Raw genomic sequence first — 15,465 nt, forward strand, 5'->3', positions numbered from 1 at the left:
GGTGAATTCCCAAATTTATTGTAGAATATAATATTAAACTGTGGGTTTGAGAATACCTAGAAAAAGAATTGGTACCTTTGCTAAAAACAAGAGCGTAAATAATAATACCAACAATAGTCTCGTTTGTTATTTGGAAGGCCACTAGGAAAACTGCCTTGGACGTAGCGTAGCCTGTTTCCAGTTAGAAATCGGATGCCTCCCAGTTGAGGAGACAGCCAGGAAAACAGTGACCTCCGAGATTGCCCAGTGGGTGGATTTAACCACTGTACTCCTCCCCCCAAGTTGGTTATTCAGTTGATATAAATCTGGGGCGAAGTCTTAAATTGCATGCTTCTAGATTTCTCATTTGGTCAGCTCAGTAGTTAATCGTGTCTGCCACACTCACAGTGCAGATGGCACCACTATTGGGAGGAAAAGCTAATATTTGGATGTCAGAATCAAGATTCTAAAATATCTTGGAACGAGGCTGAAATCAACAGGATGAATTTAAAAGAAGTGGAAAGGCCTGGGTTTATATGTATTTTTAAAAATCAGCTGCACCAGCACAGGAAGAAGGAAGTTTGGCTTGATGGTGCGTGTGAAAAAGGCAGAGGGCTTTCAGCTGACCTCAGGTTGAATAGAAGCCAGCACGAACCGAGCAGCTGCTTAAAAAGATAGTGGTTTTCTCTGCCTTTTTAAATTTTAGGTACAAAAGGGGGAAGCAGTGAAAAGAATGTCTTTCTCCCATAACCATTTCTCTTCCCAGGAGGCAACCACTGTTTGTGGTTTCTAGAAGATTCTCTCAGAGGTATTCTATGCACATAAAAGCAAATGCATGTTTTTATGTATAGAAATGGTAGCATATTGTACATGTTGGGTGTTTTTGTCTTAAATCAATGTTTATTTCATAATTCTTGAACCTTTTGGATTCGTTACTTAAATTTCAAAGATGTGGACCCAGTGCATACTCAGAAATGGTCGTAAGGACCTCTCTTGCCTGATAAAGTATTACTATTTACAGTAGAATTCAAAAATAATTATTATAATAACAGTAAAGATCTAACTCTTCCAGCATAGTGCCCTGAACTTAAAGCAATTCTCAAGGAAGTTTTGAATACAAAATGCATAACATTTAACAAATTTTCCAATATATTGCAATGGATTGATCCTAAACGCCTCTTCTTAAGTGTAAACTCAAGGGAACTCTTTCCAGAAAGCATCAGTGGAAAAATGGAACTTTGTATTTAAAAAATAAATTTTAGGGAGGGTGGGGGGGAGTCGAGGGAGGGAGGGAATACGGGAATATGTGTATAAATACAGATGATTGATCATGGTGTACCTCAAAAAATAATAAAAAAAATCTTTAAAAATAAAAAAATAAAAAATTTTATGAAATTTAAGAGGAGGAAAGAGGTCACTTATTGGGAAAGCAGAGGAGGTAAAATTATTTTCTTCCATGAAACTTTCTCCTCTCCCATTTATAAGAAGCTATGACTTTGAAGGCCAAGGACAGTCAGTGTGAACTTATGGAAAAAAGAAGCCTGATGCGTAGTCTAGTCTGTTTTGAAATTTAGATCTTGCACTACGGTGGCAAAATAAATTTTTCAAAGAATGCATATGAGGATTTTAGAGCAGAAGACTTAACCAGCATTCTTTCAACAAATATTTTTGGAGGTCATATTCTAGAGTGGATAGATAAAAAAAAAGATGTTAGAAATGATAACTGCCATAAATAAATAGCAAATGGCAAGTTGTTTGCTTTATTTTTTTAGGGGAGATGGGACTAGGACTGGACTATGGACAGTTGTTAGGAAATTTCCTCTCTTACGGTGATATTCAAGCTAAGACATAAAAAGGTGAAAGACTCTCATGTAGAAAGCCAGGAGTTGAATAATAATGTGTTAAGACAGGGGAGTGAACTGTGGGGGAGAGTAGAAAAGCCACCTTTGGAATGAAGCTGCTGTACTCAGTGATTTGGGGTTACATAAAACATCTTTGAGAGACTGCAGGTGACCACAGCCTGGCCAGGCTTTATTGTGGCTACATAGTGATTGCCTCAAAACAAATGTACCCCTTGTTTTTTTCACTTAACAGTAAATCTTAGAGATTATTTCATATCAGTGTACAAAATGACTCATTCTTCTTTAAAGGGTGCATAGTGTTGTGTGTATCAGAATTTATTGGGTGGGTCCTCTATTGCTATTGCAAGCAGTGCTGCGATGCATGACATGCCGTTTCAGACATACGGGCATACGTCTGAAGAACAGCTTTTCAGGAAGTGGAATGGTGGAGTCGAAGGGCATGCACACTTTAAAATGTGGTGGATACTGTCCAGCTGTCCAGTGGTGTCAGCTGACCCTCCCACTAGCAGGGTTTAAATGTTTGTGTCCCCACCTCCTCACCAAGAGAGTGTTATAAATCTGTTGATCTTTGGTAACCTGAGAGGTAAAACTATGATGGCATCTTATTGTAACTGTCTTATTCTAACAGTTGTTTGTATTTTCTTTTTTTATCCTTTGCCCAGTTTTCTACTGAGGTGTCTTTTCTTAGAGCTCTTTATATACTAAAGAAATTTTGCTCTTTGTGATATGAGTTACAAATATATTTTCCAGTTTGTAGTTTGTCTTTCGACTTTTTTTCTGGCAGTTTTGCCATGTTGATATGTTTTTAAGTTGCAATAGTAAAAAGTATCCACCAATTTTTTTTAATGAGTTCGGGATATTATGTCATACTTCAAACATCTTCACTCCAAATTTTTTTTTATTATCACTTGATTTCTTGTAGTACACTCTTGATTTCATTCTTACATTTAAATATGTGATCCACTTGGAATTTGTTTTGGTATCAGGTATAATGTATGGATCCAACTGAAATTTTTCTAGATGGCTACCTATTTGTTGCCAAACGGTTTATTAAATCACATATTTTTGCTCCTCTGACTTAAACTCCCACTTTTATAATATTCTGATTCCAGTATGTATTTGAATACATTGGAAAGAAATTAAAAGTTTTTATTGATACTTAAAATTACTTTTCAAATGAAAGGAATAAATAGTCATTGTAGAAAGTTTTGGAAATAGAAAACATGTTACAGAGAAAATAAATATCATCCCTGAACCTACCATAAATAACTAAATATTTGGTGTTTATCCAATCTTTTCCTGCCTATCCGGGCTGTTCTCTACCTACCTGATGACACTATGTAAGCGCCCCCCAACTTTCCACCCCCCCAAATCTAGTGTGATCTAAATGTCCAAAGTGGAACCAGTCATCATCTGACCTAGACTGAACATTCTTCCTTCCCTGTCACCCCGCACCCCATCCCAGTACAAGAGGAGGAGTAAACATCTTTTGACTCTTGCAGTTCCTTCACCCCGCCCTCATTCCAGTCACCAAGTCCTCCGTATTCTCCGTCCAGAGACTCATAGGCCCTTGATTATGAAGTCTTCTCAATACACATCTGAAGATACCAAGACCCAGAGAGGGGAAATAACTTGTTGTAGTGCTTTTAACGTCAAGAAACAGAGAAGTCAGCTCAGAATGGCTCCACCACCTTCCACAGTGAGAGGTCCGTAGGTAGGATCTGGAGAGATTTGTGCCTCCAGTCTCCTCGCGGACCTGTAACAGGACCTCCCTGGCGGGCCAGTGGTTAAGGCTCCACGCCTCCACGGCAGGGGGCATGGGTTCGATCCCTGGTCGGGAGAACTAGGATCCCGCATGCCACACGGCGTGACCAAAAAGAAAGAAAGAAGAAGGAGAAGGACCTGCAACAATAGCTCAGGCAATAAGCCTGGGTTTGGGGAGAAACTCGGTCACTGTACTGCATCTTCGGTCCAATTTCGACATGTTCTCATTCCCTCAGTGTTCCAACTCTCTATTGCTGCAGTAACCCAAAAGTTTCTGGTTTAGAACAATAACAACCAGTTCTGTCCCTAGTGGGTCTAGAAGTGCCCTGGGTTCAGCCAGGTGGTTCACGTTCAGTGTCCTTCATACAGCTGCAGTCAGACAGTGACTGGGCCCAGAGTCATCTTGAAGGTGTCCTCACTCATGCTGCAAACAGTCGATGCTGGAACCTCAGCTGAGGTCAGGGCCAGCTTCACAGGATGCCACTTGTACAGCTACACAAGGTCCTACACCTAGAAGGGCTCTATGCTTGGTTTAATGCTGTTGTCACCATCTAAAGTCTTAATTTTTGAACAAAAGGCCCTGCCTTTTCATTTTGCACTCGACCTTGCAAATGAGATAACTGGTCCTGACCGGGGCCGTTGGCCACAACATCTGCAGATGGCCTTTCCATGTGGCCTGGGCTTTCTCACATCATGATGGCTGGGTTCCAAGTGTGAGTTTCAAGAGAGAGAGCATCAGGCAGAAGCAGCATCACCTTTTATGGCCAACCTACGTCCACCCCTTAGAGGGGAGTGGCATCATCCCGGTGTAAGAAGAGTAGGTGGGATGGGAGATGCTGTCACAGCTGTCTTTGGAAAATGCAGCTTGCCACATCTGGTAAGGAGCAGGCCACCTCTGCATCCCTGACCTCAATTTTCCCATCTGCAGAAGGGACCTGGGGGTTCCCTTCTGGGAAATGGGCCAACAGAGAGTTAGGGACTTGATCCTACAGCCACTCCCATCTTTCTCCATTCTGGGTTGTCTGCCAAGTGCTCAGAAGGATTGGAACTAGTGGCAGTGGGGCCAGGATCCCAGCCCAGGAGCTCTACATGTCTACTCCCCCTGGAAGGCTGAAATCTCCAAGGAAGCCAGGGACACAGTGCCCTGACATCTGTTTCTCCTGCTGGCAGCTCTGCTTGGCTGACGATTCCTCCTCTTTCATTTCTCCCTGGGGCTTGTTGCTGTCTTTCTCATTAGCTTCCCCTCAACTCCCAGCAAGGTCCCTAGACTCTGAGCTCTGCTGATTCCCCTGTAATCCACTGGCAAACCAGGAAGCCAATTAAATTGTGAGCTTGTGCGTGCACGCTCTGTCAGTCTCTCTTCCATCTGTCTCTTCTCTTTTCCTTTCTTACTAGCCCTGTGTAGTTCAGATTCATCTGGACACAGTGTGTTCTGATCTCCCTGTCTTTGCCTCTTCTGTCTCCTGCCTTTTACTCTAGCCAGAGTAATCTTAAAATACTGTTCTGAGCACTCTCCCCACTGCTGCAGGATAAACCAAGCCCCTTAGCTCAGCATCTGAGCCCTACACACCTTACCTGCCGTGCCTCCGTCACAAACCCTTCCCTCTTCAACTGAGCCACATACAGGCCCATCTATGCTACCTCCACACCTTTGTTCACACTCTTAACATAGGCTGGACCCCACCCCTTACTCCTCTATCAGCACTATGTAAACCCCTCACCATTTACTTATTTATTTGCCACACGCTGTGGTACGAGGGATCTTAGTTCCCTGACCAGGGATCGAACCCATGTCCCCTAGTGTGCAAGCGCAGAGTCTTAACCACTGGACCACCAGGGAGTCCCTGTAATAACTTCTGCTTACATCACATTGGCCAGGCCTAACTGCAGGAGACAGTGGGTACATACCTCCCTTCAAACTCAAGAGCTCATTCCTCACTTTATAGATGAAAGAAGAAGGCCCAGAGAGGATCAGAGAATTAGGGAGGCCACAGAGCAGAGTGGTTAAGGACAGGGTTTTGGAGCTAGACAGACCTGGCTTTGAATCCTACCTCTGCATTGACCTCTCTATTCCTCATTTGTAAAACTGGGTTAGTGACATCAAGTTAGGGGGTGTTAAGAAACTAAATGAGAGGACTTTCCTGGCGGTCCAGTGGTTAAGACCACACGCTTCCATCACGGGGGGACGGGTTCAGTCCCTGGTCGGGGAACTAAGATCCCCCATGCCCCACAGCGTGGCCATAAATTAAATAAATAAGTAGAAATTAAATAAGATAACGGGTAAAATGAAAAAGCACTTAATACAGCTATTGTCCATCGTGTCAGTTTGGGTTCCCCCAAAAGCCGACCCTGAGACACAAGTGGTTTATTTAGGAGGTGATCCCAGAAGCAGGGTGAGGGAGTGGGGAGGTGAGACAAGCAGGAGAGGAAGGCAGGCGCAGCGCACAGAGATAAGCAGGCTTTCCCCATGGACCACTTAGGGGCCCTTCTGCAGGAGTCTCTCTCAGACTGAAACGTGCCTGAGAATTGGGAATTGTCCCACTTTCAGAAGGACTGAAAGCCAGAGGGCTTATCCACTAACTCTGGACCCTCCCTGGTTGAGGGTTACCCTGGGGGGTGTTAGTGTTCCACCTCCAGCCTGCCCCACACTCCCTTCCATAGCTGCGAATACCTCAGGAGAGACACAGGGAGCAAGTGCAGGAACTGTGCAGGTGACCTCCACATAGGCCTGGGGGCTGGAGTGGGGACACCGGTAGCATCTGCTACACCCAGTGAAAGGAACATGCTATAAACATGATTCTTGTGGTAGTTGCACAGCAAAGGAAGGGCAGGCAGGAATTACAGCCTAGCCCTGGGGCTCTTTCCTCTGAATCCTGCAGTCTCCTCACTTCCATTCTGGTGCAGCCCACCCTCACCCCAGCCTGCCCCAGACGCCCACAGTGCACGGCATCCTCCTCCTCCATGGCCCTTTGCCAGTGGCCTCCACCTTGTCCCATCCCTTGAAGCAAACCCTGCTTGTGGTCTGCCTCCGCCACCTGTCTCCACCCCCCAACCCCGTCTTCTCTGGGAGCTGATCTTGTGGACCCAGGGAGAGTCAAATGGCTTTCCGCCCGAGACAGAGCCCCCACCGGATGTAACTGCTCTGCCTGGGGAGCCCCGCCTCCTTCCCATTCCTCCCAGCACTGGCATCACCCCCGCAAGACGGCACCCCCGACCTCCTGGCGCAGACGCGGTGGCGCCCTAGGAAGGGCTGCGGCTGCCCCCTTCCCCGGCCCGCCCAGGCCTGCCCACCACACGCCAGCTAGGCCCCTTCAGGCGGGTGAAGGAGACAAACGATAACGCTGAAGGGCCAACCAGGTGCCCCAGCCCGTGTCCCCAGTAGCCCCGGGCCCGGCCGGACACGCCGCCTGCACGCCTCTCTGCTACGGCGCCCACCCGTTCCTCACTCCCTCGGCACCTCCCTCCCCCCCGAGGACCCTCGATGGGCTCGTCCTCGTGGTCCAGCCCTTCGCGAGCACCGGGCCGTGTCCGGTCGACGGCGGGCGTGTCCAGAGGGAGCGCGCCGGAGGGCAGGGGCTTCCCGGGGGCCAGGCGGCGGGGCTGCGGCGGCCGAGGGGGGCTCGCCGGGCGGGGGGCCCCGCAGCCTCGCTGAGGGGCGGGGGAGCCGGGAGCCCCGGCAGGGCCCCGGGGAGCGCTGGGGCGGGAGGCCCTGCCGGCCGCCTCCCCGCGCCGGCGCGGCGGGAGCGGCCTCCGTTCTGCCGCCAGGCCTGGGGCTTCGCCCTCCTCCTTCCTCCCCAGCCAGCCCCGGGCGTTTCCCGACGCGGCGGCGGGGACGAGAACGCGGGCGCCGCGGGCCCCGCCCTTCCTCCCCTCAGCCCCCGCCGCCCGGAGGCTGGCCCGGGCCTCGGCTTCCCCATCTGCTCACTTGGCTTAACGACGCCGGCGCCCCAGACCCAGAAGACGAAGCTCCAGGGCGGCCCCGGAGGAGGGGGCGGGCCCGCGCTCGTGCTGCCCGTGGCGGGGGGGGGGCCTCCTCCGCGCGGGGCCCCGGGGCCCTGCCGCGCCCCGCCCCCGCCCCCCGGGGTCCCGCCGCGCCCCGCCCCCGCCCCCCGGGGTCCCGGCGCCCCGCCCCCGCCCCCCGGGGTCCCGGCGCCCCGCCCCGCCTCCCCTCGCGGGCGCGGAGGCCGGCTCCGCGCGCCCCTCCCCCTTCCCGCGCCCCCCCACGGGGTCCCGGCGCCCCGCCCCCCGCCGCCGCCAGGCCCGCACCTCCGCAGCGCGGGCGCTCAGTGCGCAGCCCGGAGCCCGGAGCCCGGAGCCGGAGCCGGATCGCGGGCTCGCACGGACCCGGCCGACCGCCGCCCAGCCAGGTGAGGGCTGCTGGGGGCGCGGGAGCCAGGCTTCCTCCCCGATGGGACGCGGGGCCTTTTCCCTGAAGGGAGGACCTGGAAGCTTTTTTCATGAAAGAGGCTCAAGGGCTTTTACTCTGAAGGGATGGATGAAGGGATGGATGAAGGAAGGTCTGGGGGAGAGAGGGTCTGGGGTACCATTTTCTGAGGGATTTTTTTCCTTTTTTTCCCATGAGGAAGGATTAATTGGCTTCTTCCGTGAAAGGGGGACTTGTCTTCTCGGGAGCCTGAGGGGATTTCAAGGTAGGTGCGGAGGGGGACTGGGGACGGGGGCTTGGGAGGGAGGGGTCTCTGGAATCCCCTTCGCCCGACATGGCTGCGCCTCCACCGCGGGTTCCAGGGCTCTGGGTCTGTCCGGCGCCCTGTCCTAGGTTTTTCTCTTTGAGGGTGATTATTTTGAGCCTCACCTGGACGGAGCTAGGAACAGCCATTTCTTTCCCTTGGAGCTGTGATGCCCACCTGATACCCTCTCACCTCTGACCTGCTCTGGGAGAGGGGTTTAGGGAAGGATGAAGACCGATGGATCTGAGAAATGGGCAGTGGCGGGTGCATCGGAGGCTGGGTACTGGGCACACAGGAGGACTCTGGCACTGGCAGGGAGCACCAGGCTCGGTAGGGAGATTACTGAGGGTCGAGAGGGCAGGTGTTCCTGCTAGGAGAGCAGCAGGGTCAGGAAGAGTTGAGGTGTTCCCATACTCCAAGAATACAAACACCTGAAGAGTTTTTTTTTTGGTTGGTTTTGTTTGGTTTTGCTTTCTTTTCCCTTCACCCTAGATCCCAAGACTCATTCCATTTCTCTCCCCTCCTATTTTTGCAAAAAGGGAAACTGAGGCAGATGACAGGTTGGCTGGAAATAATCTGTTTAGACGGGAAAGGTGATGGAGAGGAAAGCACACTGAATGTGGAGCCAAAAGACCTCGGTTCAAGGCTTGCCTCAGTACTCCATGGGTGACCTTGAGCCAAAAAAAATGCTTCCCCTTGTTGGGCCTTGGCTTTCTCCCCTATAAAATGGGAGAGGGCCCAGCCGTCTCGCAGGTTGGCTGTGACACCAGATGTGCTCAAAGAGCTCTGAACTGTGAGGTGCAGTCTTCACGACTGCAGATGCTCCTCTCTCTCTGCCCCTGCCCTCACCAAGGGTACTGGCCGGCCCATGGGGGGCACCTTTGTAAAGAGGAGAAAAGACACTTCCTCTAGAAGGAGAGAGTGTTCAGCTGGGCTAGGGATTCGGGGGTTTTATCATGAGAATTAGAAAAAGGTACACTCTCGCCCAGGTGCAGCAGTTCCGCACAGTTGGGCAAGTAGAATGTAGGCTGGGCTCCAGTGCCCACCAACCCTCAGGCGAACGGCCTTGTGTCCAGCGCATCTGCACAGCTGCACCTGACCACCCTTCCCAGGAGGCCCCCAGTGTCTCTGAGACACAAGGTGCACACACTCCCAGGGCATTTCCGATAGAAGCCCGCGTCCTGGGCTGTTGCCAGCTCATTTTTCTTGCCTGCTTTGCCACCACTTCTGGGCCTCAGGGTATTCAAGCCCCAAAGCTTATGCCCTACTAGGAAGCATTATAGAACTCTACCCTCGGAGAATTAGTCCTCTGAGTTCAGCAGTGCCTTCACCGAGTTTCCAGGGGTAGGAGTTACTGAACAGTAACCCCTTAAGTCAACCACTTGATCATCAACTATCCTCCAATATAAAATTTAAAAATGAAATTTAAAAAGAACTTGATCAGATCGATTTTCTCAGAAATTCAACTGCACTGCCAAACCACAAAGGTGTTCACACCTGCTGTCTCAGAGCAGCCTCACATTAAGCCTGTGACGCAGGACTCCTCCTCCCCGGTTACACAGAGGGAGCCATGCCCAGAGAAGTTAAGCAACTCGCCTAAGGGTTCGCAGCGCGTAACGGGTAGAGCCAGGACCCGAGCCCAGGTTTAGCTGTCAGTCCTCTCCACTCCAGCACCGCTACTGAGGACCCACGCTGCTGACCTCACGGACCTGCCAAGCCCCGCTGGAGCTGCTCTCCCACTCAGTCCCCAGCAGGCCCGGCGCTCTCTTTCCCCTCGGTGACCCGCCCCCGAGCCCAGAGGAAGGAGCCCCTTTCTCTTCCTCTGATTCCGTGGGGGTGGGGGGGGAGGAACTACCGCAAAGCCCAGCTGTTCTGGCCTCCTCAGTGCAGGCAGGGCCCCCGGAGAGCGCAGAGGTCCAGTGTGCGGGCCGGCGCTTGGCGGGGTCAGGGAGCAGCTGCCTCCTCTCCTGCCAAGATGGGGGCCTACACGGCGGCCAGCCCACCGCCCAGGGAATCCGTGCAGAGAGCCAGTGCCCGCGCGAGGAGCAGGCTGAGCCAGGGCCACAGAGTGGACACGGGGGAGCGCAGCCGTCCGAGGCTGCGGGAAACGCGGAGCCCCCCGCCCGGAGCCCCGGGGCGCGGAGTAGGAGGGGAGGTGGGGAGCCCCGCAGACGGGGCCGCGGGCCCCCAGGAGCGGAGCATTTCTGCCCGCGCCTAGGGCGCACGTCCGCGAGCCTCGCCCTGGCACGCGGTCACGGGAAAGGGAAAGAAGGGAGAGACGGGGACCCCCTGGGCCCACGGAACGGCCCCCGAGGTGTGGTCGCGGGGCCCGTCCGCGGAGGGGACGACGTCTCGGCCGCGTCCCGGGAGGCGCGGGGGCCCCGGCGCGGGCATCCCTCGCGCCTCCGCTCGTGCCTCCCCGCAGGTGCCATGCTGCCGCCGCTGCTGGGCCTGCTGGGCGCCGCCGCCTGCTGGGCCCTGCGCCCGGCCGCGGGCGCCGCGGGGCCGCGCTCGGCCTTCTCGGCGGCGCGCACCACCGCCCTGGAGGGCGCGGCGCAGACGGCGGTGACCTTCGACAGGGTGTACGTGAACGTGGGCGGCGACTTCGACCCGGCCAGCGGCCGCTTCCGCTGCCGCGTGCCCGGCGCCTACTTCTTCTCCTTCACGGCCGGCAAGGCCCCGCACCAGCGCCTGTCGGTGATGCTGGTGCGCAACCGCGACGAGGTGCAGGCGCTGGCCTTCGACGAGCAGCGGCGGCCCGGCGCGCGGCGCGCGGCCAGCCAGAGCGCCCTGCTGCAGCTGGCCTACGGCGACGCGGTGTGGCTGCGGCTGCCCGGCGCCCCCGGCTACGCGCTCGGCGCGCCCGGCGCCACCTTCAGCGGGCTGCTGGTGTGCGCCGCCGGCCCCGCCCCCGCGGGCCCCGCCCCCGCCCCCGAGGGCCCCGCCTCCACCGCCCCCGCCCCCGCGGGCCCCGCCTCCACCGCCCCCGCCCCCGCGGGCCCCGCCGCGCCCCCCGAGCCGCGCTCGGCCTTCTCGGCGGCGCGCACGCGCAGCCTGCTGGGCTCCGACGCCGGCCCGGGCCCGCGGCGCCGGCCGCTCGCCTTCGACACGGAGCTCGTCAACATCGGCGGCGACTTCGACGCGGCGGCGGGCGTGTTCCGCTGCCGCCTGCCCGGCGCCTACTTCTTCTCCTTCACGCTGGGCAAGCTGCCGCGCAAGACGCTGTCGGTGCAGCTGGTGAAGAACGGCGGCGAGGTGCAGGCGGCGGTCTACGACGACGGCGCGTCGCGGCGGCGCGCGGTGCAGAGCCAGAGCGTGATGCTGGCGCTGCGGCGCGGGGACGCCGTCTGGCTGCTCAGCCGCGACCGCGCCGGCTACGGCGCCTACAGCAACCCCGGCCGGTACATCACCTTCTCCGGCTTCCTGGTGTACCCCGACCTCGGGCCCGCGCCGCTCTGAGCGCGCCCAATAAAGCGGGCTGCGCCGGCGCCTGGCTGCGGGGTCCCGCGCTTCGTCTCGGGCGGGGCGGCAGCTGGGCGGGACCCGACCGGCCCGGCCCCGCCGCGGGCCGCCCCCGCTTCCCGCGCCCTTCCGGCCGGTCCCCGAGACCGGGCCGCGCTGGCCCGCGGCGTCGTTCCGGGGGCCCGGCGGCCGCACGCCGCTGCCCCGCGGGGGGCCTGGGACTCGGGGACGCCGCCCGCTCCTCTCCGCGGCAGGCCGTGCGAAGCGGACAGGCAGTTGGCATCTGGTTGCCCTGCTTCCCGCGCTCCCAGGATGGGGAGGCTGCTTTGCTCCGGACGCGGGTTAAACACTTCACGCTGACACAGAAGGACACGGGGCTCCAGGAGGCCGGAGCAGGACATTTTACGGGATGAGCTGCACGGGATCGGGACTGCACCAGCCGGCCTCTGTCCCCTCCCAGCCTCACCCCCTCCTCTGAGCCCTGTTGATATGGACCGGAAAACGCTTCGCACTTCCCTGCCCCCCAAAAGATAATGTTCCTCCACCTGCGTCCCTCCGTTCCTCCAGCAGGCTGCGCGGAAAACGTCCAGTCTGTTCTCCTAGCCCAGATGCGGTGCTTGGAGACTTAGGGACCCGCGCGGAGCCTTGATTGGGTTGGAAAGAGGGATCTACGTTAGGACTGGGCACTGGGCACCTACAGGTAGACTCTGCCCCTCGTGGATCGCCAGGGGAGAAGCCGGAGGGTCTGACCTGGCCTTACTCGGGAGCTTCCCATTCAGCATCTCTTAAACACACTTCTCAACCCTGTCCCCCCCCGCCCCACACACACACCCTGCAAGTCCTGCCCTTAGGTCTGTGCCTGCTGTCTGGGACCCAGAGCCTGGGCCCAGGGAAGAAGATGGGGGAGGGGTGAGCTGGGGTTCAGGGTACAAGCCAAGCCCAGAGGCCTGAACATAGTGGGAAGAACCAGGTGCGAGATGGAAGCTCCTGCCCAAGATGGGTCTGGCTCAGGTCGGGGTCGGGGTGGGGGGGAAATGACAGGCAAAAGGGGGCGGGGTTAGGGGAAGGGGTCAAGGATAGAGGCCCAGGGCCCCAGAGAAGGGGGCTGGCCCTGGGGGCAGAAGCCCTTGCACAGGTCCCAGAGTGCTTCCTGTGCCAGGAGGGCGAAGGCCTGCGCCCAGCGACCTCGCTCCTCAGCCTCACTAGCCACATGGAGCCGGTACACACAGGACAGGCCTGTGAGGAGCAGATGCTCAAAGTCCCAAGGGCTCAGAGGAGGTCCCCTCCGCAGGTCCTGGAGCTTCTGCAGCCGCTGCTCAGCGCCCTCCAAGTCACTGGGCACGTGGTGCTGCAGGAGGAGCCCGAGCCGGCGGCCTGGACGTGTGGATGCCAGCTCCTCGTCCTGGATGCGCAGCTGCCCTGTGGCATCCAGCTCCAGCCCAGCCCAGAGCAGCTGCAAGGGGAGCCATGTCAGGGGTGGGCTGGGGCCCGGGGGGCAGGGCAGAGAGCAAGAGTGTGCCGGGGGGGCATAAGCAGGCAGTAGGAGCCATGCCGGGTGGCCCCCTCCCCCAGCGGCCCCAGCTCCAGGCATCCCCCTTCCCAGCCCTGAGCTTAGGGACCTCTGGACAGTCCCACCCGCACGTCCCAGGCCGGAGGAGAGACCTCAAACATCACTTCCGGGGCCTCTGGCTCCTGCAGGCCACCTCCCACGCTGGTGCTGTCCATGGGCTGCCCTGGGGCAGCAGAGAGGCGTCAGGGCCCTGCCAAGCTCCACCCTGAACACCCCAGCCTCCCAGAAGTGCCCCTCAAGCTGCCTGGTAGGGGTGCCTAGAGGTTCTGTCTACAAAAGAACAGGCATGCCATCTCATGCCCACCTCCCCTACACACATGCACACTGACACTCGCTCTTCCAGGAATAGGTCTTGTGATCTCAAGAGCATCATCCCAAACCCAAATACCATCTCGGCAAATGTCCAGGACTCCTCCTTGAACTTCTACAGTTCCCTTAGCCAAGAGCTCCAGGCCAGCAGGTCACAAGACACTTCAGTTCCCATTTCCCCTCCTATAACCATCTGGGGACAGCGGGACCTAGAACAGTGCCAGGGACCCTCCCCAAAGGGTGAAGACCCCTTTGAGGAGAACCTGTGCCTTTGTTGCTCCTCAGTAAGTGACCATGTGCGAGGGAGGCGCCAGGCCGGGCAGGACGTCTGCTGCAGCCTCCTTCACCCCTCTCTGGGGCGCTGTCTCACCCTGGGAACGACTGTCCTAAGCCCGGGGCAGGTCAAGAGGTCCTACTTTGCACATCCGCTGGAATAAGCCCAAGGCCCACTGAGAGCACCTAGGGCTATCTCCCCTCGCTTCACCTGGACCTTTGTGGTTCTGGCTGGGGCCCGTACCATTCTTTCCCCCACCCCACAGCACAGGGCAGCCTGGTACCCGTCGTGCCCACGGTTCCTAAGTCCTGCGAGGCTCAGCCAGGACCAAGGGTGACTGCCGTCAGCCAGCAGCCTGCCCTAGCTTCTGGCCCCCCCACCCGAAGGCCCTGGTACCTGCACGGTGCTGGGTTGTAGCCACCCCAGGGAGGAGGCAAATGGCGGTCATTAACCAAGCCAGGAACTGCATCCTCCCAGCCATTCCCCGCCACGTCCTCTGGGTCTTGTTTTCTGCGGCTGCTCTCTGCCTTGCCACACACCAGGGCTCCGACTTGCTGCTGCGTGCAGCTCCCGCGGCTCCCTGCTTGTGTGTCAGTCTTCAGGACTCAGCAGGGAGGGCTGGCTCTGGCTTCCCAGGGGCTCTTTCCATCCCACAGAAATGTGGAATCTTTGGTTGTTGGCAGGAGGAGCCTGGCTCCCGGCCTGTCAGGCCCTAAGCCTATTCCTGCCCAGATGGACTGGATGCTTCGTTAATAGGAAAAAGGTGTTTGGTAGCCCAAGAGGTAAGCAAGAGCCCAGGCAGTAACACTACCTTACTGTCCTCACCCCCAAAACATTCTGCAGCTGAGTCCAGCCCAACGCCCGGCCCAGCCCAGCCTCCAGGGAGCCCCTCAGTAGCCAAGAGCAACAGCTGCAGATCTTTGTCTCTCAGCTGCCTGGTGGGCTGGCTGAGCAGCCCATTGACAAGCAGAGAAACACTTCCACCTCAGGCACTCAGCCACCGGTTGAACAGGCCCCAGACCGGCTGGGCTGGGGAGTACTGTTTCCTGGCAGACAGATCTGCAGCTCCAGACTGTCTTCTGCCCCAGACTGGGACACCCTTTGCTCGCTTAAAGCATTCTCAGTTCAAGCCAGAGTCCGAGCATGACGGGCGGTCCGTCTGCAGGGAGGGGGAAGCAGGGTTCAACATGAGCTGCAGCTCTTCCTGGCTGACTGTTGGCTCATGGAACCCTGTGGTGGTTTGGATAGGATGAGGGTGGGGGTGGCCCTGTTTCCACCCAGACCCCTGGATCCATCAGCTGCTGTCAGACAGCCTGCTGTGACAAGGGCCTTTCTCCAGCAGTTGTTGAGACCCCTCCAATTCTCAGGAGAGGTCCTGCCACACCCATCCCGAGCCCTGTGGACTGTACGAACTTTAAATTTCAGCTTCAGAATCTCTCTCTCTCAGGAGAATATCCAGGCCTGCAGGTCGCCATGTCTGCAACTGTTTAGTCCCATTAAAACAGACTCCTGGTTTGGAAGAGTCTAAGGGAGTTGGCAAAACCCCTGCCTGCACCT

General features: G+C 56.8%; 2 protein-coding genes across 6 annotated transcripts; one reads left to right on the plus strand and one right to left on the minus strand.

Annotated features, from left to right (window-relative positions):
* Positions 1 to 7,758: 7,758 nt before the first annotated feature.
* On the plus strand, positions 7,759 to 11,941 carry C1QTNF4 (C1q and TNF related 4). 3 transcript variants are annotated; one of them, XR_009055423.1, is made up of 3 exons: positions 7,759 to 7,972; positions 8,192 to 8,254; positions 9,856 to 10,124. XR_009055423.1 is itself a non-coding variant. In XM_057748423.1 (3 exons), exons 1-3 carry the CDS (start codon positions 8,014 to 8,016, stop codon positions 11,750 to 11,752), a joined length of 1,197 nt encoding a protein of 398 aa, XP_057604406.1. In that variant the 5' UTR covers positions 7,759 to 8,013; the 3' UTR covers positions 11,753 to 11,941. The 3 variants fall into 3 exon arrangements, 2 of the variants coding, with proteins under 2 accessions (XP_057604406.1, XP_057604407.1); XM_057748423.1 differs by lacking the exon at positions 9,856 to 10,124 and adding exons at positions 10,719 to 11,207; positions 11,286 to 11,941 and having other exon boundaries at positions 7,759 to 8,254; XM_057748424.1 differs by lacking the exons at positions 7,759 to 7,972; positions 8,192 to 8,254 and adding an exon at positions 11,286 to 11,941 and having other exon boundaries at positions 10,000 to 11,207.
* Positions 11,942 to 12,801: 860 nt separating this feature from the next.
* Positions 12,802 to 15,374, minus strand: FAM180B (family with sequence similarity 180 member B). Of its 3 annotated transcripts, none has more exons than XM_057748420.1 (3): positions 14,305 to 15,374; positions 13,418 to 13,488; positions 12,802 to 13,208 (listed from the first exon to the last, which is right to left on the minus strand). In XM_057748420.1, the coding sequence occupies exons 1-3, from the start codon at positions 14,387 to 14,389 to the stop codon at positions 12,813 to 12,815; spliced, it is 552 nt and encodes a 183-aa protein (XP_057604403.1). In that variant the 5' UTR covers positions 14,390 to 15,374; the 3' UTR covers positions 12,802 to 12,812. The 3 variants fall into 3 exon arrangements, with proteins under 3 accessions (XP_057604403.1, XP_057604405.1, XP_057604404.1); XM_057748422.1 differs by lacking the exon at positions 13,418 to 13,488 and adding an exon at positions 14,014 to 14,020 and having other exon boundaries at positions 12,802 to 13,236; XM_057748421.1 differs by lacking the exon at positions 14,305 to 15,374 and adding an exon at positions 13,898 to 14,274.
* Positions 15,375 to 15,465: the final 91 nt, after the last annotated feature.

Source organism: Hippopotamus amphibius, chromosome 9 (genome assembly GCF_030028045.1).
Source record: "Hippopotamus amphibius kiboko isolate mHipAmp2 chromosome 9, mHipAmp2.hap2, whole genome shotgun sequence".
In the NCBI taxonomy this organism is placed as follows: domain Eukaryota; kingdom Metazoa; phylum Chordata; class Mammalia; order Artiodactyla; family Hippopotamidae; genus Hippopotamus; species Hippopotamus amphibius.